Source organism: Bacillus rossius, chromosome 8, assembly GCF_032445375.1.
Source record: "Bacillus rossius redtenbacheri isolate Brsri chromosome 8, Brsri_v3, whole genome shotgun sequence".
Lineage (NCBI taxonomy): Eukaryota > Metazoa > Arthropoda > Insecta > Phasmatodea > Bacillidae > Bacillus > Bacillus rossius.
Genome location: NC_086336.1, coordinates 47,960,983 through 47,988,249, shown reverse-complemented (window position 1 = coordinate 47,988,249; position 27,267 = coordinate 47,960,983). Strand labels below are relative to the sequence as shown.

The 27,267-nt window shown below is 38.8% G+C and overlaps 1 protein-coding gene and 1 long non-coding RNA gene across 2 annotated transcripts; both read right to left on the bottom strand.

The window, feature by feature from the left end:
• Positions 1–161: 161 nt before the first annotated feature.
• Positions 162–26,611, bottom strand: LOC134534869 (brachyurin-like). The gene is made up of 7 exons (XM_063373513.1): positions 26,434–26,611; positions 23,199–23,301; positions 19,548–19,710; positions 17,115–17,284; positions 4,730–4,828; positions 3,379–3,518; positions 162–414 (listed from the first exon to the last, which is right to left on the bottom strand). Exons 1-7 carry the CDS (start codon positions 26,482–26,484, stop codon positions 235–237), a joined length of 906 nt encoding a protein of 301 aa, XP_063229583.1. The 5' UTR covers positions 26,485–26,611; the 3' UTR covers positions 162–234.
• Positions 9,111–15,173, bottom strand: LOC134534872 (uncharacterized). Its single transcript, XR_010075547.1, has 2 exons — positions 13,622–15,173; positions 9,111–11,383 (listed from the first exon to the last, which is right to left on the bottom strand). It is a non-coding gene; the product is annotated as an uncharacterized LOC134534872 (long non-coding RNA).
• Positions 26,612–27,267: the final 656 nt, after the last annotated feature.

Sequence of the window (27,267 nt, the reverse complement as noted above, 5' to 3'; positions counted from 1 at the left end):
GAGGCAAGTTACGCGACACAGATTATGTGGCGACTAATTGACCGGCACTTTCCAGCAATGTCCAGCGTGGATTTGACCCGACAGGGTGTGGTGATGGGTAAAAGGGGGTGCGGAAAGGAGGTTGTCAACAGCCGGACAAAAAAAAAAACACACACGGCAAATATTGTTGCTGCAGTTTTATTCGCTTCTCCCCATACAGGCCCGGACGGCGGGCCGAGAAGATCGCGGAGGTCCTCACTCCATCCGGAGGGGGATGCCGGTGACGCCCGTGATCCAGACGACGTAGCTGGTGACCCGGGCGTAGGCGGCGGGCCAGCCGATCTCGCAGCCCAGGGCCAGGCCGAAGGACACGACGCCGATCTGGGTCCTGGCGCCGTCCGAGTCGAGGATGGTCAGGGGACCGCCGCTGTCGCCCTGCGCCGGGAATTAAGGCTCTTCTCCACCCTCCACACGCATCGACATCTCAGCTCTCGGCACACGGCATTTGCCAGGGGTTCGCAAACCAATCTGTGGCGGATGGCGCTTACCCCCAAGTGCACGAAACCAAAGGGAAACATTGCAGTACTAACTGTTTGATGCTGCGAATGGGAAATGGCGAATCTATTTCCCCGGTTCTTGGAACCCATGTTGGACACTGGTAACAGTGTCAGGCATGTGAAAGATCCATCCTTCTCTTAACCAGGTCAACATCCTAGCGGGTTCAGATGCCTGCGGGAGTATTGGTGTATTCATGAGGTGTGAACCTAAATTACGTGTTTGATGAGTTTCAACAAGATTGGCAGTACTTTAATAAAATACCTTGTCGAAAATCAAGTCCAATGCCGGGACTTAGTATTTTTTTTCACGTCTTTATCGCTTTTTATCGGAGTCATTTCATTTTGTATAGTTTAAAATTTTGGTCTGCAAATCGAATGATTTGATAGTGGACTCAGCAGCTCCGGCAGCGAAACTACGTGTGATTCGCGTCCAGAGGTATATTTATCACGCTCGGCATTATTTCAAAGAATTATAAGTTAAATTACATGTTCGAATTCCGTATTATAAATGAATTTTGCAATATGAAAACACTTTAATTTGTTCGTTACCGAGGTCAGGTGTTATACATATAAGGAAAGTACTGAAAGACTTGCTCACAATTTTTTTTTTTTTTCAGTTTGGCCTCTTATGTAAATTGCTGATTTTCATGAATAAATAGTTCGAACATTAGATATTTACAAGCCATTTCATACTGGATACTCTAAGATTTATTCATTTATATTTCTTACACAGAACCATGTGACATAAACGTACTATAAGTAATACCTAGCAATCAAACATAAAATTACTTACTAACAAGTAACAAATTACAGAAAAACTGATTAATCGTTTACCAGATAACACCTGAATTAAGAAATAATATAAACTATATAAAATACCCCCACGAATATCTGTATTGTACATTATAAGTAGTTTATAGGTTTTACCACTTCTTTGACTGAAGTTCAACACTTAGACATATTTATAAAATTTCCAGATTAGCTGGAAATGCAAAATAGAGAAATGAAACAAATGATCAAAAAAATAGACCAAAAAAAATTAAATTTCCAAACTTGTTTGAAATGTTCGATTTATTTTTTGCGCTAAGGAGGTGGTTTTTAAAGGCCGATTTAATTTTTTTTTTCGTTTTTCTTAGGTTTTGCAGATTTTTCACGAGGAAAATATTTCATCAGGGAGATTATAGATGCAATGACATTGTTCAGTGTTTATAAATAAAAATAGAGTCACTCGTCGCTTCGCGAGAGACGGTCGGTATTGCAGAATATTCACAAGTAAATATTCGTGTAAATGTACAAATATTTGTAATTTTACGTGAATATTTCTGTTCCATTTACAAATATAAATATAAATATAAATATATATAGACAGTGCGGAGTGCACAGTGTAGGTGTCTGCCCAGTGACGTAGCTAAGGTGACTGGCTCCACTGGCCAGAATTAAAAATGGATTAAAAGAGCGGGGGTTGGGGGTGGGGTGGGGGGGTTGTTCGGTAACGCGAAACCGTCGCGGCGGCGCCCCCTCCTGCTCCGGCGCCCCTGGCGGGGGCCAACCCTGCCACCCGCTTACTACGCCACTGGGTCTGCTGAGAATGGGAGAGAGAGAGAGAGAGAGCAGAACACTTGTGTCTAGCCGCTGACAACTCTGCCGCATCTTCGGCTTAATTCGGGAATTCACGCCGCTGCTCGTGAGTGTGGCAGTGCATGAACGACTCAACGTGCAATCACTCACCACCAGGGGCGCTTGCGTCCCTGGTCCCTAAATCCAGTACTGGACAAATAGCAAAGCGGACCACGAGTCCAAGTGCCCAACCCCCGCATGGTAGACTCTTTTCTACTCTGTCCAACACTTCATCCAGACCATCCTCTGTCTCCTGTAAATTCCTACACGTAATGCATGCCAATTTGCATCCCGCATGAATGTGCCCAGGGTTTTCCCTGTTTCTATGCAGGTTTTACCTGGGCCCAACTTAACTAGTAGATTAGACTAGAGATAAGAGTGAGGGGAGTTAGTCATGGCGCCAATCGCTGCCATGGCTGGCCAATCCCCTCCTAGCACATGATGCATGCGACCCTCTCCCTGCATGGCTAATCCCAGCATGACTAGGCGTATAGGCTTCGGCCTGAGACGCACCTAGGTCCCTCCCTAACCCGGACCCCTTCAAAATACACTTAGTTTTAGTTAGGTTAGGAGAAAAAAAAATCAATCGAACGACTCAACAACCACAACAATTTTTTGTGCGCTCACACTTTCAGTTACCGTGTTCAAATAAACTGCCTTTAACTTATAAGATGTCATTCTTAAAATTAGCAAGAAGTAATTTAAAGAATTATTCAGTAGGTTAGCTACATTATAAATACTTTAAAACATTGTGGATGGTTGGTTATATTAGGTAAGTATAGCTACATTAAAAAAATTCTGTAAAATTAATTTTAGATGTGGATTAGCAAAATAACTTTTTAATATGTAGCTATCCAGCGCTAGGAAATCGTTTACGTGATTTCACAGAATCTTTAATGTATCTATCCTAACCAAATCAATTGTCCACAATGTTTTAAAAGTATTTATAACTTAGCTAACCTAACCTAATTGACCATTGGTTATCATGAGTTGTCCATCCTTCCACGCCGTCTTTTTTTTTGCCAGTCTTTTTTTTCGTCAGGAGTGTCGGGTGTGCCGAGCATACCCGAGGCTAGCCGAAGATGCGGCACAGTTGTCGGCGGCTAGACACAAGTGAGTAGAACCCGGCGACCGCTCTGGTCGAGCCGAACGACACAGCGCGGACACCTGCCCCGGACGACATGACGGCAGGGTGGGGGGGGGGGGGGGGGGGCTCCGCACTCACCGAGCAGGTGCTCTTGCCGTCCTGGCCCGACGTGCAGATGTGCGACTCCGTGATGACGCCGAAGTAGCTGAGCGTGCACACTCCGTTGCTGAGCACGGGCTGGCTGATGTAGCGCAGCACGGGGCTCACCGCCGTGGCGGCTGCGGGATCCGCGCACACAACTTAGAACTGCTATTAACTTAGAAAAACTACAGTTAGAAACACACAACTTAGAAATGCCGCAACTTAGAGATGCCGCAACTTATAAATGCCGCAACTTAGAAATGCCGCAACTTAGAAATGACACAACTTAGAAATGCCGCAACTTAGAAATGCCACAAATTATAAATGCCGCAACTTAGAAATGCCGCAACTTAGAAATGCCGCAACTTAGAAATGCCGCAACTTAGAAATGCCGCAACTTAGAAATGACACAACTTAGAAATGCCGCAACTTAGAAATGCCTAAACTCAGAAATGCCGCAAATTATAAATGCATAAACTTAGAAAATCATAACTCAGAACCACCATAATCTAGAACGTTCACAACTAAGAAATACGCAACTTAGAAAAAACACTCCGCTTAGAACTTTCATAACTTGGAAACACGCAAATTAGAACAGCGTAACCTACAAAATTCCATCTTATGTGTTTCATGACAGCATCCCAGTTTAATTTCTACTGAAAGATAGCGCAGCGAGCGCTTAAAAAGCCTTAAGGATGCATGAAAGGACGCGAAGGACTAGTCCTTTCACGAAAGGTTTCATCGGCGATTCTGCATGGATCCTTGCAACTAGTCAGAAGGAGAAAGTAGGGGGGGATTGACATATCTTAAGTTGCGATTTTCAAGAATCCTTTCATCTAAAGGGTTCTTTAAGGAAGTATTTGGAGAAAGCAACTGGTTACAAATTATCCAAGGATATTAAAGACCGCTAGCCGACCTCAGCGGCACATGTCGATGCACGCAGGACTTCGGCGCGAAGGGGCCCGGCCCGGGTTCGAGTCCCGAGTGAGACCTGGAAGTGAATCTGTGTATGTCTTTATTGCAAAAAAATTTTTTGGTAAATTTACGGGATTTTATTTTTCAAAAAAATTATTTCTCGGATTTGTTTTTTCTAACAACAACCCTCCTCCTCCAATAAAACATATTAATTCCTCAGTACACACGTTCATTATCTTCCTAGTAAGTGTTTACTCTGTTTAAAAAATTACAGAACAAGAAAGGAAGTTGAAATCTGGTGAAGATATTACGAAGTTAAGTTGTCCGGAACCCTAAATAACTCTTCGTCTGTTTGAGGTGCATTGGTCTGTCTCTTTGCCTGACGCACAATACCATTTATAGATTAAACACGAATAAACTCTTGAGCACTTACTGTCGGAATCCAATCCCCATCCACTCACTGTGGCCGGAACGTTAGCGAAGGTCTTGGACAGCTGGGCAACAGACGGCAACCTGATTGGCTGAATGTATGCTGAAAAAAAGAAAGAAATAAAACATACAAAATACTAATAATTGGTTCTACCTGTTGTTATTTCTTGGACAGTTAAGTTGATTTAAAATCCCCGATACCATGTTTTATTTGTATAATTTCACACGATTTTACGCTTTCAGTGGATGGTGGTTCTGACATGAAATATTACCTTTAATTACATTAAAAAACCCTTAAATAATAAAGATTCGTTTAGTATAAGAAAAACCTTAAAAAAAATTAAACGTAGTTATATTATAATTAAAAAAACCATGAGTGAAAACACACACAAATAAATGTGAGCGAGCCGGAGATATGTAACATCTAACCTCGGTAACGAGCAAATTCATGTGTTCCAGGGTTGCAAATACACTTAAAATACTAAAATTCGACACGAAATTTAACGTAGGATTCTTAAAAATAAAATATAAAACTGCAAATATTTAAAAAACACATATTATAACACTAAGTATGTGCTTGCATTTATGTTTGTGCTTAAACGACAGAAATCAGTCTGTAAATACTTTCCACAAATCAGATTTAACCTTACTAAGCTGATGAAACATTTAAGAATAAAAAGTAAAAATTTCATTACGAACTTCTTTTATTTTCCATGCCGTCAAATATATATATATATATATATATATATATATACATATATAGTAAAAACTTGCTATGTCTTAACAGTATGATGACCGTTGAGCTTTCTCAACATTTGAATGTTAACTAAGGGTTGTAATGCCAGGATTCTAACGTAATTTTAAATTTATCTTTATTTTTATGACTAAGTATAAATCTATATATAAAAATAGATGTTGGTATATATGAGATTGATAAACTCCGACACCGTTTGACCGATCATCGTGGAAGTTAGCACATCGCAGTGTTTTTTCATGGAGAAGGTTTTTATGTAAGCCCCCCCCCCCTTTTTTTTTAACTCTCCACTAGATGTCACTAAACAGTTCAACCGATTGCCATGGGTAAACAGAAAATCATAGATCATAGAAATACAACCAATATAGTGATTGTGTGTCATTTCTCTATGTCCACCGAACTGCCATATAGCGCTATCCATTTAGCTTTAACTCGCAAAACCGTGTACTGCAGCTAGTTATAAAATGAACTATTAAATGATATTTTTACTGTTATAAAGTAATATATTTTTTGACGTGATAACGTCTAATAAATCGATGAACGCCGGCTGCACGCACGAAAAAGTGTCCCACTACGGATGTCCCACTACGGATGTGTCCTGTTTGCTCATTGTACGCATGCGTGGCATCTTTCTTCCACTCGATTGGAACAACCATAGATTTTACTTTTCAGTCATATTTTCGTCGTTTGAATTATTAATATTATGTAATTTAACGATCGTCCACCGATTTTCAGCACAATCGGTACGGTTATTTAAAAGTAATGTTGAATATTCAAATACGTTTTGAACCAACAATGGTGTTTTACAGTTACACATAATAATTCAAATTACACCCGGGATCTCTTGCACAATGTTTTAAAAATATTGTAACACATTATAAATACGTTTGGTGTATTTGGGATGCGTATTTGTTATAAAATCATGTTATAAAACGAAATACTATTATTCCCCTACTGTGAACAAAATTTTTATAAATTTGTATATAAGGTATAAAAATATCACTTTCAAAATTATGGCCTCGTGGCTACGCTAACTTCCTATATAAAGATGTCGGTTCGAATTCCGGCAGCTGCATAAAACTTTTTTGTACTTGTAAAAATAAATACGGCGCACGCAACAATTCAAAAGTAATAAATATTTTTGAATTAATGAATGCAAATAAAAGTAATTTTATTAAATTGTACATTTCATTTCACTCCTTTGTATCCATACAAAATAGTGATAATTCAATAAAAATGATTCAATTTTATTCATAACAGTATGCAGAAGTAGATTTTATCATAAAAAAGATAGAAAAATTAAAAAAAATTTCTTCCTCAAAGAATATAATATTTTTAATGCCTAAATAGTTTGGTTACAAAAACCTATTACGGCTCAGTCTCAGGCCGAATATGATATTTCCTTTTCTTCTAGATCAATCATTTCATCAATGTTTTGTTATTACGTTGTCACGTTAAACTATCGTCCGTAAACCGACTTTACAGACAACCAATTTTTTAAATACCCTTCGGGATGTGAATCCTGTGACGTTCACGAAATCAATAGATATGTGTATACGGACGAATCACGCGGAGGTAGGGAATAAGTGCAAAATCTGTGGCAGAAAAGAGTAAAAGAGCAAAGAACAAGAAATGACTTTAACTGAAATAATTTTGTGCATTTGCAATAACTGATTGCAGAATTTTTAGTGTATTAAAAAAAAAACAGTTAAGTTTTAACTTTTGCAGTGAACATTTCCATTTTTTATCTTTCTTCTTACTATTCAAAATCGATTATTTGAACATGTCAATATGTTCACCTGTATTTTAATTTTTTTAACTTATGAACAATGTTGAATAAATTTCCTAACATTAGCAAAGTCAAGGTATAAGTTGATGATTAGGACTAAATAAATATAATTTTTAGGTAGGGCATACTCGAGAAAGATGGCCAAACGTAACAACGTCAGATTTTTAACATTTGAAATACGATGTACTGTAGGGCCGCGACGTCTTGGCGTGTCGTTTTGCGGGGAAGCGGGGAAGAGTAAATGAGAGGGGAAGCAGCTGCGCGCGTACATCAGCAGCTATGCGTTTCATAGCAAAAACATCAGGCGCCACGCTCTCAGTCTGAAGTGAATAATGGAGCCCGACGCAGGACATTCAAGATACAATAAAGTAATACATAGTGGGGAGAGGGGAATTATAAGTAGTGTAATCCAGTGTTGTGATGAAGAAGCTGCCAACAAATGTCTGCTAGTAACTCTTGCAAAAGCAACCGAAAGAGCTGCGCGATATACAGGTATAAGCCAAAGATCAGTTTCGCGCATCCGAAAACACAACAGAGAGACCCCAAATAAAAAACAAACAACAACATTATAAGTTTTTCAACGCATTCCCCGTAATTTCACCCGCGGTTTGTTTGTTTTGCATTTGGCAATTTTCCAAACTTTCTGCACCGCTTGTTAGAATATTTGTTTGCTACAAGTGTAGCCGATATTGCTACACATTATATTGCATTATATTGTCACGTGCACCTAGCCGGTGCCACCGCCATTTCTGTCACGATCCACCTTCAGAGGGGGGGGCGAGAATCGTAGCTCTTTACATAGAAACAACTCGCTTGGCATCAACTAGTCTTAACTTCATAAAATACTTTACTGTACCTAGGATCATAGGTTCGTCATCCCGTACAGGATGTCTGGTGAGAGCTGAACTAAGGAGATTTTGCAAAATAACATAATACTTAATTAAAATTATTTTATTCTTAAAGTCAAATACTCAACATCATTTTAAAGAACATTTAAATAGCGGGATTACAATTTAAAACAATAATCTCTTTACTTCCTTAACGATTGAACGACCTTACAAGAGAGAGAATGAGAGAACTTCACTAAACACTTCCCTAGTCCTTCCGAATACCTCAAATCATAATTAATACTTAAAATTAAAACAAAGATAAGTCCATACTCACATTTTCCGAAAAGCCTTTCTTGATCGATTACTTTAAAAAAATAACGTAGGGGCCTCTCCTGCCCTTGAAATCCCGAACGAACATTACATTTTAAAAACTATGACGCGTGACCCCTGACGAGGGCCATAGCCTCCGCCCGAAAGCTTGACGACTACATTATGACCTAACTTAAATTAAACGACTCGTGGCCTCTGGCGTCGACCATAGCTTCCGCCCGAAAGCTTGAATTCCTACATCACGAACGAACTAACAACTCGTGACCACAGGTGAGACGCATAGCCTCCGCCTGAGTGAGCCTGAATTCCTACATCACGAACGAACTAACAACTCGTGACCACAGGTGAGACGCATAGCCTCCGCCTGAGTGAGCCTGAATTCCTACATCACGAACGAACTAACAACTCGTGACCACAGGTGAGACGCATAGCCTCCGCCTGAGTGAGCCCCGAGTCACCAATCACTTGCGCTTAAATTCGCGCGCCCTGCCGCGCCTAGCATAACAAAAGCTCGTTATTGAAGTCAAATTTACTAAACAACTAACTAGAACATCTGGGAAGACTACCCCCCCTCTACCCCGATGTGCAGGCCACACCGCGCGGCTTGTTACGACAGCGCGCCCCAGTAACTGCGGCCCGTGGCTGCGCCAGCGCGCGGCCAAACAAACAAACAAAATTCTGCAAGCCCGCAGCGCGCCGCGCCGGCCCCGTGCCCCAATTACATGGTCACGCCACTTGCGCTGACGAGTGAACAGAGCAGCCAGCCCAGAGTCCCGTCAGTAAAGTCCCTAAATTTGATTTCAACAACCCTGCAAAATTTCAACCCGCGACATAACCCTCCCCTCACAGAGCTCGAGCCCCATCGAGCTACCTCAAAATTACAAATTGTCTTTTTCCATTAAACCATAACTATAAATTCCTCATTTCACAAAAATAATAATTTTCTTAGTTCCTTGCTGTCTGAACATACATCTAGATTCTGCATAAGATTTATTTTAAAACAACAAGTATTCATAAAATTAAATGTAAAACTTTTATCTGGTTTGTTCTCACAGGAACCTTCAGAGGCTCGAGTTCTCAATTCTAAAAAAATTGTTCTGTTAGTGAAGCTCTCTTTACAAATTAAATTACTGTTCTTAGTTTCTCAGTATTCGTTAAACAATGTGCAAATTCTTGATAATTATTATTATTTTTTTTCAGTTTCCGTTTATTACCATACTTCTTTCGTTCTTCAAAAAAAAATTAAGTGTCCTTACAGTGTTTCAATTAATTAAACTCTTATCTCGTGAAGGTTGGTGCAACTCCTCGAAGTCAGTGTTGTCGAGAAGAGTAGCTCCCTGGGCTGGCCATCAGCAAACACCACTCAACTCCAACAGCTACTGGACTGGCTTCCAGGGCAGCTCACAACTTCTCCCCACATCTGCTTCGGAGTTGTGCCATCCTCATCACGAACAGATTACAATTCTGAAACATCATCAACAGGCATTACCATCACGCCTGACAAATACAAAACTAACTACTAAACTGCAATCGATGGGCAAGGATGCAAACACACAAAAAAATAAAATTAATTAATTCAACTGCTAACATAAAGTATCCCACCCTTAGCATAATCTAATCAGGCAAATAATTTGATAGGAAAAACTTAAGGAAGGGAAACATGACCTCCAATGATTTTCCCTACCTCTTGAGTCTTGATCTTCTCTATACAGCAAATAGTCCCCACGAAGTAACTGGGTTGAAGGTCAGTTCACATGACCCACCCATAACCTCTTCTACTCTTCTTTTCTTCTGGGGGCAACCACAATGCCCACCAATCTCTCTCCATGGTGCCGAACCAGCTATCCCATGAGAGTAAACAACGTAGTCAATAGAAGCGCAGAGGGGAAACACCAATCTCTGGCTTGTCGAGTCATAAAACTGCTTTATCTTCTTCTTCTTCTGAGTAAAAATATCTGACTAACCTTGCTTCTATTCTTCCAAACAGTAAAAGTTCATCAGGTATCTTCATGAAAGAAACATTCTAACTAATAATTCTTCATTTTTCTTCTTCTTTATTTCTGTTAGTTGTAATAGAAGGCCATGTTAGGGAGGTTATAGGGAAAAAGAGTGGCCAATTCCCACCCCATCACCCACCTAGATCATGACTAATTAACTTTTAAACTTTCTATTTCAAACAAATAAAAAAAAACATTTTTTTTTATTCAAACTTTTAAACTATAATTACTTTTACTTCATAACCTCAAAAGCTAATCAATAATTCTAAATGAAATTGTGATTTACTGCATCCTTGTTCCATCCGATCTGTTTGTTTATAACCTTTCTTGTAAAGTATAAAATTTTCAAACATTACTAATTCAAAAAAAAATTAAATTCTGGTGTCCTTTGAGTTACAATTAACTTTACTATTTCTTAGCTTGAAATAATTTAAGTTTTCAGAACTATTTCATTGTCTAATTCACAACACTTAAAAATCAACTCAAAACAACAAATCATCAAAATCAATAAGATCATCTGACCTACCTATCAGTACTGTGAACTTGAACTGTTCGTACACATTTATAATAAGCTATTGTATTTAAATTCCAACCTAAATAAGGTTTAAAAAAAACTACTAATCCCTCTGTAAATTAAGAAAATTAACTTTAAAAATTAAACTTAAGGTATTAGTTCTTTTTGACAGCTACCACAACTCACTAGTTCCATTACATTACTATAACCTAAAAAGTTCTGTAAATAATGTTTATAACAAAAAAAAACTCCAGTTACTGTCTTCCATAAAAAAAAATAAAACTTTACATGACCTTATTAATCTCCACTTGTAAGTCCATGGCTGCCAGCTTTCTCTTCTCTTGAATCTTCAGTCTTGGCTCTTGTTTCAGTGATCTTGTATCTTGTCTCTCGAACTCTTGTCATCTTGTAAACTGGACTGCTGCTCAGCTCATCTTAAGGAATCTGTAACAGTTTCAAAAATACATGTTAATTTAAATTACATAATTCCTGTTCTTTGGTCCTAAAAAAAATTGTATTATTAGTACACATTACCCTGAAACAACATTATTATTCATTGTTTATTACTTAAAAAAAATGCTTTACCATAAAATCCTTTTTTGTTCTTTTCATTAGGCCTATTTATTTTCCTTCTTCTTAATTAAATTCTGCTTCAAATGTTAATCCTAACTTAAGACCTACCATCTATTTATTATTCATTACCTACATTATTTATGTTACCCTAAAATTACCATAAGTTTCTAATACTTCCTATCAAAGATATTCTCTCTAAAAAAAAATTTACTTGTGACTCTTAACTTAACAAACTTAAAAAAAACTTTTACACTAGACTTAACTTATTATTCATTCTTAGTTACTAAATTTCTATATGTAAACTTTAGTACTTACAAACAAAAACTGCCTATTTCTCTCTACCTCTTAATCTCTTTCAATTATTACAATAATAATGTTACCTTGCATCTTTAAACTTTCTTCTTTTCAATTAAATTAGACATCTCATAACAATAAAAATTCTGCCTATACTCTTCTTATGGGTGTACAAACCAACAACAAAATTTCAAATTCTCAAGTTTCCTTATATTTAAATTATGCAATGCACATAACCTCTGTGGTGCCTGTACCCTTTTAGGCCTACCACCTTCTCCTCTCACAGCATAACTCTTATTCCTCGGGGTCTGTATTCACTGTTACAAATCAAATATCTAAAAAAAATTAAAAACAAATTTATTATTTTAAGAAAACAAAAATTTACATTGAATTTACTATGGAGCCTGGAAATCTTAATGTCTCACAGCAGCTAACATGACTAAATCCCATGGAACCCCAGGTTTACATAACCTGTGCCCAAAAATTTAAGCATACCAGGCTTTCTCTGCACTGGTTTTACAGCATCACACACTATTTAGGGCCCCTGATCTGTCATCAGTCCCAAGGAGCTTTCCCACAACCCCTCTCTACACAAGCGCCTACCGCATTCCTCTCAATTGGCTATCGGTTTTACGGCATTCTTTTGGGATCCGACCATCAAGTTAGGGCTAATCGAACACTAAACCTCCATACTTCCAAACTAATGTAAATCAATTAAATTTTCTCTGTAATTTCTTAAAATCCAAATAAAAATTATTCAAACATGCCCAAGAAACTTTCAAAAAAAAAATTCATAATCTTATCTTCAAACCCTTAAAATAAAAATAAATAGATTACTCTGTTTTCTCCTTAATAACTGTAAACTGTCAACAAATATTATGTCGTAAATTTAACTATGCTTACTGACTCTAAATCATAAAATCTCATTCGTCCTAATTAATAAACAACCAATTTCCTTGAGATCTCACTGTATCTCTCATACTCAAACTCCACTGGCTGAATATCTCAATAAATTCAAAAACAATTATCTAAACTCTTAAAGAAATTCCTCCCCAATTATTCAAACTTCTTCACATTATTTTATTTCATTACTTAAAACACCTTACTCAAAAAAAATTAATTAATTATCTAGCTATCTTCCATTATTATTTATTTACCGAACAAAACTTTCTTATAAATTAATTTAGTAAAATTCAATTTCACATTAGGCAAGTACACTAACTCTCTACAGCAATGTTTCTCATTTCCCTCCTTCCTAACTGAATCCAATCTTACTTAACCTCCAGGGAATTTACCTCACAAAATAACCAAAAATTTCACTGTAGTGCCTATCTGCTATAGGCCCACTACACAGGGGGCTCTAACCCCACCAACAAACTTCATTGAAATGGTACCCTATCCCATACAGGATAGCCACTTCGGTACTACCATGGGGAACTCCTGCCCCAAACTACTCACAACTCTCAGGATTCTCCTGACCCTTAATTCCGTAGTCAGCCCATCTCCTATGGTCTGCGCTACAATTCCCTTTCTTCCCAGGGACACAACGCCTCACCTTAGGGTCCCTCGCCCTAATGAAAACATTAATTTTGTCTCTCTGTTCTTTTGGAGTAAATTCCCTCTACACACAAAATCTAGCCTTCCCAGTTTTCTCAATGCTTATCGATTTTATAGTGTACCTCCTTAATAATGTTTACAAATCCCAAAAAAATATTTTTAAAACCGAGGTAGAATTTAACTAACAAAAACATAAACAACTTACAACGAAACACTTCTAGCCTATACATCATACACTTCTTAAAATAAATTACTTACATACTGAAAGTTCCTCTTCTCCTAAAACACACTTAAATTTAAATTTATTTAACCAATAGTCTATTTTCTTATCGCTAAGTTACCGTACAGCTGATCAAAACAAGGTCACGGCCGTCCACGTCTCCGTATGAGCCCGTGACGTCACCGAATTCCATCAGGTGCGCCAACCCTCGCTTGCGGTTCCTCCGTTCTCCGCTAGGTCTCAGCACCTCCCCGTCACGTGTTCACTCTGCCACGTCCACTGACGTGTCGTTCTGAAACAACTCTCAACATTTTTCTAATTAAAACAAAACATCACTATAAATTCTATAACTCTCTTTTACATAAACTCTCGTTTTCTCTTTAATCCCTTTCTAACGTTTATCCTTCCCTCGACTGATTTAATTCGTACGTCTCGTCTCCTACGCGCACGACAGCAAAACAAACTTCACTTGAAAATAATTCCTATTTACGAAAAAAACTTTATTTTAAATTTTAACTCTCTTAACCTACAATCTTAAAATTAATTTCAATTAAATTAAACCACTTGCATTATCTCTAATAAGCATTTAACTTATAACGTATTCTCCTCACGTAATAATCCCCGATATAAATCTACAATAAATTCAACGACTTAAAACAACTTATCACTATAAACTTTATCCTTACAAGTATACTCAAATAATCATCTGTTACGTCAAAAAAAAAAATCTCAAAGACTTCCTCCACTTAGATTAAATTCCGTAATCCTCTCCTCAAGTAAACTCTTAATAACCTGCTATCAGAAGCTGAAACTAACTTAATAATAAACATAAAAATCTACCTCTCTCTCTCTCCAGAAATAGAACCTATCCGGCGAACTCTACCATTTCTGTCACGTGCACCTAGCCGGTGCCACCGCCATTTCTGTCACGATCCACCTTCAGAGGGGGGGGCGAGAATCGTAGCTCTTTACATAGAAACAACTCGCTTGGCATCAACTAGTCTTAACTTCATAAAATACTTTACTGTACCTAGGATCATAGGTTCGTCATCCCGTACAGGATGTCTGGTGAGAGCTGAACTAAGGAGATTTTGCAAAATAACATAATACTTAATTAAAATTATTTTATTCTTAAAGTCAAATACTCAACATCATTTTAAAGAACATTTAAATAGCGGGATTACAATTTAAAACAATAATCTCTTTACTTCCTTAACGATTGAACGACCTTACAAGAGAGAGAATGAGAGAACTTCACTAAACACTTCCCTAGTCCTTCCGAATACCTCAAATCATAATTAATACTTAAAATTAAAACAAAGATAAGTCCATACTCACATTTTCCGAAAAGCCTTTCTTGATCGATTACTTTAAAAAAATAACGTAGGGGCCTCTCCTGCCCTTGAAATCCCGAACGAACATTACATTTTAAAAACTATGACGCGTGACCCCTGACGAGGGCCATAGCCTCCGCCCGAAAGCTTGACGACTACATTATGACCTAACTTAAATTAAACGACTCGTGGCCTCTGGCGTCGACCATAGCTTCCGCCCGAAAGCTTGAATTCCTACATCACGAACGAACTAACAACTCGTGACCACAGGTGAGACGCATAGCCTCCGCCTGAGTGAGCCTGAATTCCTACATCACGAACGAACTAACAACTCGTGACCACAGGTGAGACGCATAGCCTCCGCCTGAGTGAGCCTGAATTCCTACATCACGAACGAACTAACAACTCGTGACCACAGGTGAGACGCATAGCCTCCGCCTGAGTGAGCCCCGAGTCACCAATCACTTGCGCTTAAATTCGCGCGCCCTGCCGCGCCTAGCATAACAAAAGCTCGTTATTGAAGTCAAATTTACTAAACAACTAACTAGAACATCTGGGAAGACTACCCCCCCTCTACCCCGATGTGCAGGCCACACCGCGCGGCTTGTTACGACAGCGCGCCCCAGTAACTGCGGCCCGTGGCTGCGCCAGCGCGCGGCCAAACAAACAAACAAAATTCTGCAAGCCCGCAGCGCGCCGCGCCGGCCCCGTGCCCCAATTACATGGTCACGCCACTTGCGCTGACGAGTGAACAGAGCAGCCAGCCCAGAGTCCCGTCAGTAAAGTCCCTAAATTTGATTTCAACAACCCTGCAAAATTTCAACCCGCGACAATATTACATGATATATTACATTGTATTACATTACATGGTACATTATACATACATATACATTATATATTGCATTATATATTTTATTATATATATGATTTTATTATATATTAATGTATATTATATTAATACATTATTTATTTACAATTTATATGTTTATATTTACATATATATATATAACACTCCTTTATTTGACCGTGAAACAGCCTCTCATGTTTAATGATTAATTTCAAGCCAAAAAAAACTGGGAAACATTTGTTGTCAGTTGATGACTTTGATAGAAGAGTGATCAGAGACACTAGCTACGAATTTTATGCAGTAAAAAAAGTGGTTCCCACAACAAGGAAACTACTGCCAGTTTTGAAAGAAAAAAATCGGGTGGAGTTGGGGAAAGACATCGCTGCGTAAAATACTCAAAGAAATGGGTTTTGTGTGGAGAAGAAGCCAAAATAAGCGAATGCTTCTTCTTGAAAGATCTGACGTGGTTGCTTGGCGATCACGGTACCTAACTCAGATGAAACAGTGCAGGGAGGCTGGGAAGAAGATATTTGACATGGATGAATCCTGGGTTGACACTAATTTAACCTTTCAGAAATGTTGGCAAAATAAAGGTGACGTTGAATGTGTAATGGCAACAGGAAATACAGCGCACAGACTGATAGTTGTAAGCGTTGGTTCTAGGCAGAGCTTCCTTCCCGGAGCCTCTCTTGTTTATAAAGCAAGCACAACAACAGGAGACTATAAAATACGCGAGGATGGTTTGTTATAAATATGTTTTTTGGCCCCCTCGAAATGACTAAAATGGTTATTTCAGAGTGCTTTTATGGAAAAATTACCAACCCGTGTGTATAAAAGTGGTAAGGTTCTTGAAGTGCGTGAAAGTGTCATGTCGATCGTCTTCACATTTCAGCCAAACCAAGTGGAAAAGAAAGCATCAGCGAGGGAGTTACATGCAAGTCTTAATTAATTGTGTTTCCTACAGCATCCCACAATTACAAATTTAGTTCTTAACTTTAAAGAATTGAATAGCTATGTTTAACTATGTTTAACTAAGCTGCCCTGTCGAGCAAATGGTGCACTACCTTTACATAATAAATTACCGTAAAGCATTATCGCACCTTTGTGTCATTCAGATCTGCGCTGTGTTGCACCATATGTGAGATTGTTCTCGACCAATGTTTTCGGAACGGCATGAAGACTTCCAGGCCGTTGCTAACTGCGGAGCAGGCAAGGCGGGACGTGTCGATTACAAGGTCGCTGAGCTCTAGGGAGTCGATCCGCCAAGACGTTGCGGCCCTACTATACACATTTATATTCATGTCCTGGAGACCTCCGCGGACGGCAGTGACGGGAAGGTCGACAGCTCACCGTTGTACGCCACCCTCCACGGCAGCTTGATGAGCGCGATGTCGTTCCTCAGCAGCAGCCGGTTCCACTCCGGGTGCACGAAGACCTCGCTGGAGTGCAGCACCGTCTGCGAGGCCTCCACCTTGCGGATGTCGTGGGCTCCGAGGATAACCTCAGCGGGCCCCACCAACCTGCGATAACACTTTTCACTCGCTTCGCTCTGCAGCACCGTCTCACGCGGCGAAGCAGGCACGCGCGATTCAACGCAGTTATTATTTTTTTGACGTGACAACGTCTAATAAATCGATGAACGCCGGCTGAACGCAAGGAAAAAAGTGTCCCGTTACGCACATTGTTCCGTTACGCTGTGTCCCGTTACGCTCATTGTACGCTTGCTCCGCATCTATCTCTCTTCCACTCGACTGTTTATAAAGTGAAGTGAAAAGTTAAAGTGGTTTTCATTGCTTATTAAAACAACAGTTTCGGCAATAAAGGTTAATTATTCTTGCATTTTAAATATCTGATTAATAGTATAATTTCAAGTATTTATTCTTTTATTATTAAAATAAAAATTTTTCAAGTTTATTCATAAAGTATGCAATAATTTCATCAATGTTTTGTTATGACGTTGTCACGTTAAACTATCGTCCGTAAACCGACTTTACAGACAACCAATTTTTTTTGGACATACGCCGTTGCAGTCTTGCACTGTTTGTCATGGAAAAAAAATTCCGAAAATGAAAAAAAAAAAAATATGAAGATAAAAATAATTCACAGAAAACAAGACTGAATCAGCTGATATCATACAAACTGATTCTGTCTTATTGTCTGTCGAATTTTTTTTACCTTAATATTTTGATTTTCTTTTTTGATTTTCGGAATTTTTCCACGACACACAGTGCAAAACTGCAATGGCGCGTGTAAAAAAACTGCATCAAAATAAAAATTCTCCATTGCATGAATCATTTAAAGAAGCTTCTTGCAAGATAAGCTTTGACAGAAGCTACGGCCAAAGTTACTTTGCAAACACAACCTAAATTAACAAATCATTAGTAAATATAAAAGTTACAAAAAAAGGACAAACATTATTTACCTAACGTATGAGTTGCCGGAGTGATACTACTCGTCAACATACGCGTAGATTAGCTGCTTTAAGTTAAACATGGCCTATTTGCACTAAAACGTTTATTCTGTACGCCATCGTAAATTATATAAAGTTTTAAGTTGGTTTTAAACTTCGATGTTTGAAAAATATAACATAGTGTCCAATCCAATACTAAGCACCCAACATTTCTCACCAGAAACTATTTGCAGCGGCCTGCAACTATTAAAATCAAGCATCACATTAAATCAAATGTAATGCTTGAACAAAACCAAAATGTTGATATTAACAGTAGTAAAAAAACACACTGTTAACACTGTTAACAAAGACATTTTGAAACCAAGATGGAAACTTTCGGTTCTGTCTCCTTACAAGTAAAAAAATTAGATCATGCTTTTAATTAAATACAATAAGAATGACCATTGTTTATCAATTTCTCATTTAAAATTTACTTTACACAAAATTAAAATTTTTTTTCTCTCGAAAGGGTTTCCTGAACTTACAGAAACGTAATTTTTTTTCCTGAAAGTAAGTGGTGTCTATAACTTTTGTGCTCTATGTCCTATATGTGGCAACAGTGCACACCGGAACAAGGACAGCGCTAGTGGCTGGAATTGCGTGTTGGAAAGAGAGAGAGTGAACGTCCAGCGCACTGAACACTGCAAACTTAAGGACGTGGCCAGTGACGTAGCCAGGAGGGGGGAGGTCCGTGGGGCCACCCCCTTTTTTCCACGATGTAAACGAAAAAAAAAAAAACTAAGCAGGATAACACAATTATAGCACTCTAGGTACATAAGTTTACAGAGGTATTATTTTGGGAGGGAATTTTTTTTATTCTTTGTTGGCTATAAAAAAGTATATCCTCCCCATTATAGCCAGGAATGCCCCCCCCCCCCCCTCACACTCTCTCTCTCACTGACACACACACACACACAAGCGGCCGGAATTGTGTTTTCAATTACTTTCTATTTTAATTCCGGTTTGCACAAGTGTTTTGTAAGAAAAATTGACATGCGTGTTTCATATATTTAATAAAATAAAAATAAAAATGACGTAATTATGACTTGTTCTGAAGGAATTATTCAAATAATTGATTTGAGAACAAAACATAAAAAAAAAAATTAAATAAAAAAAAACCCAAAGTATAAAATGTTTAGTTTTTCTTTTCTCAAGCCAAAATCATCGCTTAAATCCTCTTGAATGTGAACGTTGGGGGGTTCTGAAAGCCCAATATTCCCGGGGATTCGCTCACGAGGAAGATAGAACTAACTCGTGCTGGTCGTGCAGGCGCGACAGACGACGAGAGGCGCGGGTGGGTAGAGAAGGGGAGAGAGGCGGACCGGGGAACTCACGAGTCGACGCAGTGCGCGGCGGTGAGGATCCACTGGTTGTCGACGACTGACCCCCCGCAGAAGGACCTGCCCCCTTGCACGGGCAGCAGCAGCGCCGCCTGGTAGGGGAACTGGTGCGTGAGCGCCTCCTGCCCGCCCACGATGCGCGCCGTCCACGGCCCGCCTGCGGACACACGAGACGCACCGCCATCTTGTCCATTTACACCAGGGGCGCAACCACAAGGGGGGGGGGGGAGGGTATTTTGCCCCCCCCCCCCCTTCTGAAACCTTGAAGTGGGGGCAAACGGGGGCAAAGAAAGTGCTGTGTAATCAATTTTTAGATAGTAAAACAGCTTAAATAGCACCATTTTCCACCTTGAAATACAAATTTTCCCGGGAGAGGACCCCCCCCCCCTCCGCTTCAATAGGGGGGGGGGATCGATGATTCTTTATAAAAAGGTATATTTCCCCCCCTCTCCTTTTGGAAATTTAGTTGTTGTGCCCCTGATTCACACCAATAAAGAAATGTATGTGTCCCTTCGTAAAAAAATCTTAAATCTTCGAAAGTTCTTCACTTGTATCTATACGCGAGTGTTTTTATATACCTATGTCACACCTGTGACAGATATTTAGGTAAAAATATATATAAATGAATGTTTGTATGTTTGTCTTCTTATTTGTAAAGTTTAAGATAGAGATATGAAAAAATATAGACATAGAGAGATAGATATAGGGAGATATACAGATAGAGCGAGGGATAAAATTATATAGCGAGAGATAGATGTAAAGAGATATAGATGGGAAGATAAATTGAGATTTATATTGAAACATGGATATAGATACATATGGAGGTATAGTGATAGAATGATATGGAGAGATATGGATAGTTATATAGATCAGTATAGATAGAAATATAAAGAGATAGAGATATAGTTTTATATATAAAGAGAAATATAGTGAGATTTATAGAAGGACATATATAGAGAGATAGAGAGAGATGCACACAAATTAAAAAAAAAAAATGTTGTGTGCTTTCTCTTTTCTTTCTTTTCTATTTAACCAGGCTGAGCCATAGCTAAACTTGGCCGGTGCAGCTAGTTTAAAATATTTTGATACCGCTTGCAATAAAGCTTCCGTGCTATTTGATTTTTTTTTGGGTTGACTTAGCCTAGAAATTTACTTTGGCTACTTGTTGAAGTCAACACTTGTGAACAGGTGTGATTATCATGGCAGTTGTAGTCACCCGCGTGAAATAATATAGTTATTTCCTCGCTGCGCTTACAGACTAGAGCATGTTAGTAAATATGTGATTTCAAGAATGTATATAAACCCGATGGAGATGATTTATGCCTTGACATTTCAAAAATTAGGATAAAATTTTCAAAATTAGTAATATAGCATAAACATAGAAAAACACTAGATGGCAGGGCTTAATCTTCCTTAATATTAGAGGATATTCCTGTACATTTATCATCACAGACCTCTTCTACTTGCTGTTTGTGTATAGTGATATCTAAAAATAACGCATTTTACAAGGAGGTAAGGTATTGAGTTGTAGTGTACAAGGGCGTACCTTACTCAAAATAGAAGGAAGAAGGTGAGGAAATTGTGGGAGTTCGACAGAAAAGGAAGGGGGGAACGTTTGTCATTAAACTCTTTCATAGGGGAGGGGGCTACATTGTGCCATACAATAATAAACAATAGCAAAAGGAAGAAAATTATATAATGAAATAATGTTTTATCAATTTTTATTGAGGATTATTTAAGAATATTCTCTAACTGAAGTTCCTTGATCCTAGTTTAATTCCCCCCCACCCTCAAATACCGAAAGTTGCAGATACCCACCTCTTGCCCTCTCATGGAAACGGTTATGGGTGTGTGTTTTTTCCGAAGTTAATAAATAAAGTTAAATTTTAAACGTACCCTCAACCCCTATTCCTATTTGTAGGGCAAAACATTTCTTGCTTATAATGAAGTTTAAAAGTTAATGCTTCGATGATGTGTTAACATCTTTGTTTAACAAATGTCACTTCATGGCAACATTTGAACGATTCATCCTAGCGTGTTACTTTCAAGCTTTTAAACAAATTATAGCATTACCTGTTTTACAACTAAGGTTTGTTTTTCTAACCAAAAAGACCTAAACTTCCAAACGGACAGCCACTTTATTGACATAGTCCTCCATTGTATTTTATACGTATATACTCTGTGTCGATAAATTTTTGTAAAATTTTAACGCTTTTTTAGTTGTGAAAAACTTTATTTTAGTTTTTTTCAAACAACACTACGAATGCTAGGGTACGTTGTTGGTTCCAGGCTCCGATATAAATTCGTCTTTCCGGCTGTATTGATGGTATTTTTCGTCTTCACAGAATGATTGAGTTGGAAATTTGTGTATCAGATATTTACTAAACTTTATTTGTGGGCTTTAAAATGTCACTTAAGTGATCATAGCTGTGAACGCGTGACTTTTTACCGCTATTAAATGACTCTTATTAAACATCCGGAGGAAAGTTTTGTGACAACTTAAAATTCTAGAGAAATATCTTGATCAAATTTATAGCCCATATTGTAAGAGAGCAAATGAAAAGACAAAGAAATGGATTGACATGGAGGGTTTAGAAACGTGGTGTTTGAAAAGGCTTCGTACGGAAGATCACGTGAGGCTTGAGTGACCAATCAGGAGTTCTTGATGAGAGTGAGTTAGCCAAAATATAGCGCACAAAAATATCCACGAAGAAAAGTACCACTGGGTTTCTCAATTAGACATGAAATTGAAGAACGGGGAGAGAATAGGAAAATATCTAAAAGATACATTTTTTTTCAGTCACTATTTATTTAGTATCACTTTCTACAACTGCATCGTATCTTAGCGCGACAGCCACTCCTGAAAAGTCATACCGAATCCGCCCCTTGATGTGGGGTGCGTTAGGAACAGCCTCAGTAGCTGAACGGAAATTGTTATTGACGCGTATGTATTTTGAGTACTCATCACGAGGACCGTGACATGGTACTCACCATGAGGGCCGTGACATGGTACTCACCATGAGGGCCGTGACATGGTACTCACCATGAGGGCCGTGACATGGTACTCACCATGAGGGACGTGACATGGTACTCACCATGAAGGCCGTGACATGGTACTCACCATGAGGGACGTGACATGGTAATCACCATGAGGGCCGTGACATGGCACTCACCACGAGGGCCGTGACATGGTACTCACCATGAGGGACGTGACATGGCACTCACCATGAGGGCCGTGACATGGTACTCACCATGAGGGACGTGACATGGCACTCACCATGAGGGCCGTGACATGGTACTCACCATGAGGGCCGTGACACGGAACTCACCATGAGGGCCGTGACACGGTACTCACCATGAGGGCCGTGACATGGCACTCACAATGAGGGCCGTGACATGGTACTCACCATGAGGGCCGTGGCATGGTACTCACCATGAGGGCCGTGACACGGTACTCACCATGAGGGCCGTGACACGGTACTCACCATGAGGGCCGTGACATGGTACTCACCATGAGGGCCGTCACATGGTACTCACCATGAGGGCCGTCACATGGTACTCACCATGAGGGCCGTGACATGGTACTCACCATGAGGGCCGTGACATGGTAATCACCATAAGAGCCATGCGTGACCTGGTACTCACCACGAGAACCGGGACCTGAGGCATTGGCGGTCTCACGAACCGGTCCAGGGATGCTGGGATGACGAAGCTCCCATCGGAACACGTTGCTGAGGTCTCTTTCCTCCTGTAAGTCAACCATCATGCAGACGAGGCCGTAGTAAGCAGGGGCGCTGGCTCACGGGGGAATTTAACGTACGGTCATTTGAAAACTCACACACTGACTCCACTAACGTTTTCCTCTTGTGGGTATGAAAATAAAAACACGCGAGACACTTCTCCTTATCAGGGCCAATTAACCCTTTGTAAAAATTTTAATGAGTAAGTTTTTATGACTTATTTTTTTAAAAAAAAATAATTCATTGTCCCACTAATTAATTACGGATTTCTAAATTTTGATAACTCCAGCGTTTAAACATGATGATTTCGCTTGATAGAAGAAAACCGAACATTTTGTAGTTTGTTTCATATTTAGTTGTTCTTAGTACTTCGTTCTTAATTATATTGTTTTATAATTTTGTTAACAAAAGTCATAAAAAACATGCATAATAATGCTATTAACAACATGAAAGGCACATGTCAAGTTTGTATGAAAAACATGCTTACATTAACACGTGCGCAAACCTGCAATAAAGACTGCTTGGAAACCGAAATTTATGGCGCTTCTGTGCATGAGACATGTCGGGATATAATGGGAAGGAAATTATTTATTGTAGTCTAGTAAGGATTACAATAATTCTTACAAAATTATCTCTCTGTAACCTTTTGTAGTTAAGTTGCTATAATTTTCTTATTCTGTAGTTGCGATTTTTTTTTTTTTTTAAATCCTGGAAGGGAGTTGTCCGTACCCACAGACCTCCCCCATGGCTACGTCTTTGCCCCAATATATTTAATGCCGACGGAAATAAAACCTGGATCCTAACAAGTTAAAGTTTGACCGATTACCACACTATCAAACACGTTGAGTTCCAGACATGTTGGAATAAGACGACCATAAAAAAAATGTTGTCCTACCATTTTGTCCCAATTGTCAGTACGGCTGAGGCTGACTGGTAATAATTAAGGTCCATGTTTGATTCTTTCTAAGGTTCCAACCTTCATGCAGTGAACGGTAATTTTTTTAATACAGCATTATATGGTTCGGTACATTCTTTAAACCGGAACCAATCGAGCCACTCGCATTCAGAATTTTTTTTCCGGGTGTATACCGGCTGATGATCTAGGCCACCAGGTACATAGTATCACTGGTTCGCTCAGAGTTTATTGTTACTGTCGGCTTTCATTGCAGTATTTCCTGTTTTGTAGCTGGTTACATTCCACATTTTCCAGTTTGCTGTTCCCGTCATAACTGTATTGACGTTGGATGATTCGGAAAAATTGCTAATCCAGCATACAGACATTTTTGTTTCTGTACTTTTACAAAAGATTTACTTGGAAACTAGTTGCCAAGAAATAGTTTGTAATGCCGCAAGAAATATATTGAAACTTTGTGCAACACATGGCAATGGAAGTGTTTGCATACATGAAATACGTTTTTAGAGATAATACTGAGTATTTGTAACGAAAATTGCCGCATAATTATACGTTCTAATTGATGTTTCATTCAAGAATATATTTTTTTTAACCATGGAAAAATCAGTCGACTATAAAATAATAGGATTTATTTTGTTTTATTATGCTTATAAGTGTGCGCAGTTAATGCTGGAAAACTATTCGGGGAACGATTTACAAATAAATTTAACCTTTGGAAGTACTGGGGCAACACAAAGCATAAATGACCTGGTAAGAATCCGAACCCAGTATTACTGCGAACACTCTTTTGTAGTGATACAGTTGTTTTCTTGTAAATGTACAAATGTATAAATATCTTCAGTTTTACATGAGTATTTCTGTTCCATTTATATAAAAAATACAGTGCATGGCAGTGGTACTAAGCGTTCAGTGTTTAAGCTCTTTCGCTGTACTTTGGAAAGTAATTGCAGACCACCAGAAATAAACATGTCCAGTCTATAGTGGTTACTCGTGGTAATCTATTCATGTCTATTGCTTGGGGCTAAATCCAGACCCTGGGATCATCACACATCATCGATTACGGTACAAAACTAACTCAAAAGCGAAATATTTCGCAGTGTGTAGTCTGTCAATAAGACTGAATTTTTTGTGAAGATTGACGTGGTAAATTCGATTAAAAACTACATAATTATTAATTTTTAAATCTTGCTCATCAAGCTGATATATGGCAATTTGCCGCAACATACGGCCAAAGCACGAATATGAATTCTCACTATTTAAGAAAATATACTAATGGGTAATATTCTTTAACAAATATTTATAGCATTTCAAATAATTAGGTTTGGGGGTGTCGTGCTGAAATTCACTGAGAAAAATACATGACTGAAAGAAAAAAAAACTCTATTTCAGATAGTTATCATAGGTGAAGCAATAGGCTGGATTAAATGTACCATGTGACCGTTCCTGAAACACTCAGAAATTTTATGAGAAATGGTTTGAAATTTTCAGTACATGGATAATTGTGTTGCCGGCACTGGAGTTTGATGACTGCCAGGGGCGCAGGCGGGGGGAAGTCCGAAGCAAAAAGCGGGCAAAGGAGTCCTGTCTTCTATCCCCCATCCCCGAGATGAAGATCTGCGTTCGCTCCTCGTGACTGCTACTTTGTAAACCTATGTAGAGACTTTTCAGATTCACGTTACTTCCTGGTACTATGCTGGACTGCACCAACGTGTGCCCAAACCAGTCAGTGGGTACAGGCCTAATGGATCCCTCGGCTAAGGGATCCACTAATAGTGCATCGTAGTGGACGCGGCCATCTTTGCGTTGCTTCCGAATCCTCACGTGGGATGCAGATGCATTACTACATGCGTCTAGGGATGCGACACTCGCGTCCACTGATGCGTCCCTACATCCATTAGCTTCGGATCGTGTTTTCTCGTGTTTGCATATAATACTACTTGAAATTTTTCGCATAAGATATGTTTCAAACGTAACAAGCGTAAATTATATCTCTAATAGCGAGACAAATAAAAACATTAGCGGAACTTAAACTTATAGAAGTATTTAAAGCTTATTGAACGATAAAAGCGGCTTTTGTTTAGTTTTTTTTTAAACTACAAGTTAATTTTTTGATATCACTTGAAAACATAAATTATACCTACTTTCAAATCCCCTCTAAAAAAAAACAAAAAAAAAAACGAAGTTCCTGCGTCCGCCATTGCTTTCAGCGCCGGACCCGCGAGCTTACCTGGCTGGTCACCAGGGTCGCTGCCAGCACCAAGATCACGATGGCTTTCATGTTCGACAAAGTGCGGCAACAACGGAGGCGCGCAGGACATTTATACGCGTCGGCGCGACGCTAAGGAGATTAGATCCGCGCACAAAAGAGATCGTTTACCTGTCTGGCAGAAGTGCAGGTGTGAGGCGTAAGATGTCTCGCCGATCAGATAAAAGTTGATGTATTGAATACAGTATACTTATTATGACAGTTTTTTTTCGTTAGGAGAATAATAGATAACGCTTTCATAGCGTCTTAGGAAAACCCAGCTTAAAACTTAAGCAACGACTGGTCAGAAAGAAAGAAGCTAGCTAGAGAACGGTGTGGATCCTTCTATAAAACCAACTTACACCGAAAAAAAAAACATCTGTTCCGCCTCCAGGCACCTAGAGGATCCCAAAAAAAATTGGTTGTCTGTAAAGTCGGTTTACGGACGATAGTTTAACGTGACAACGTCATAACAAAACATTGATGAAATGATTAATCCAGAAGAAAAGTAAATATCATATTCGGCCTGAGACTTAGCCGTAATAGGTTTTTGCAACCAAACCATTTAGGCATTAAAAATATTATATTCTTTGAGGAATATTTTTTTTAAAATTTTTCTATCTTTTGCATGATAAAATCTACCTCTGCATACTTTTATGAATAAAATTGAATCATTTTTATTGAATTATCACTATTTTTTATGGATAGAAAGGAGTGGAATGAAATGTGCAATTGAATTAATAAATTAACTTTTATTTGCATTCATTAATTCAAATATATTTATTACTTTTGAAATGTTGCGTGCGCCGTATTTAT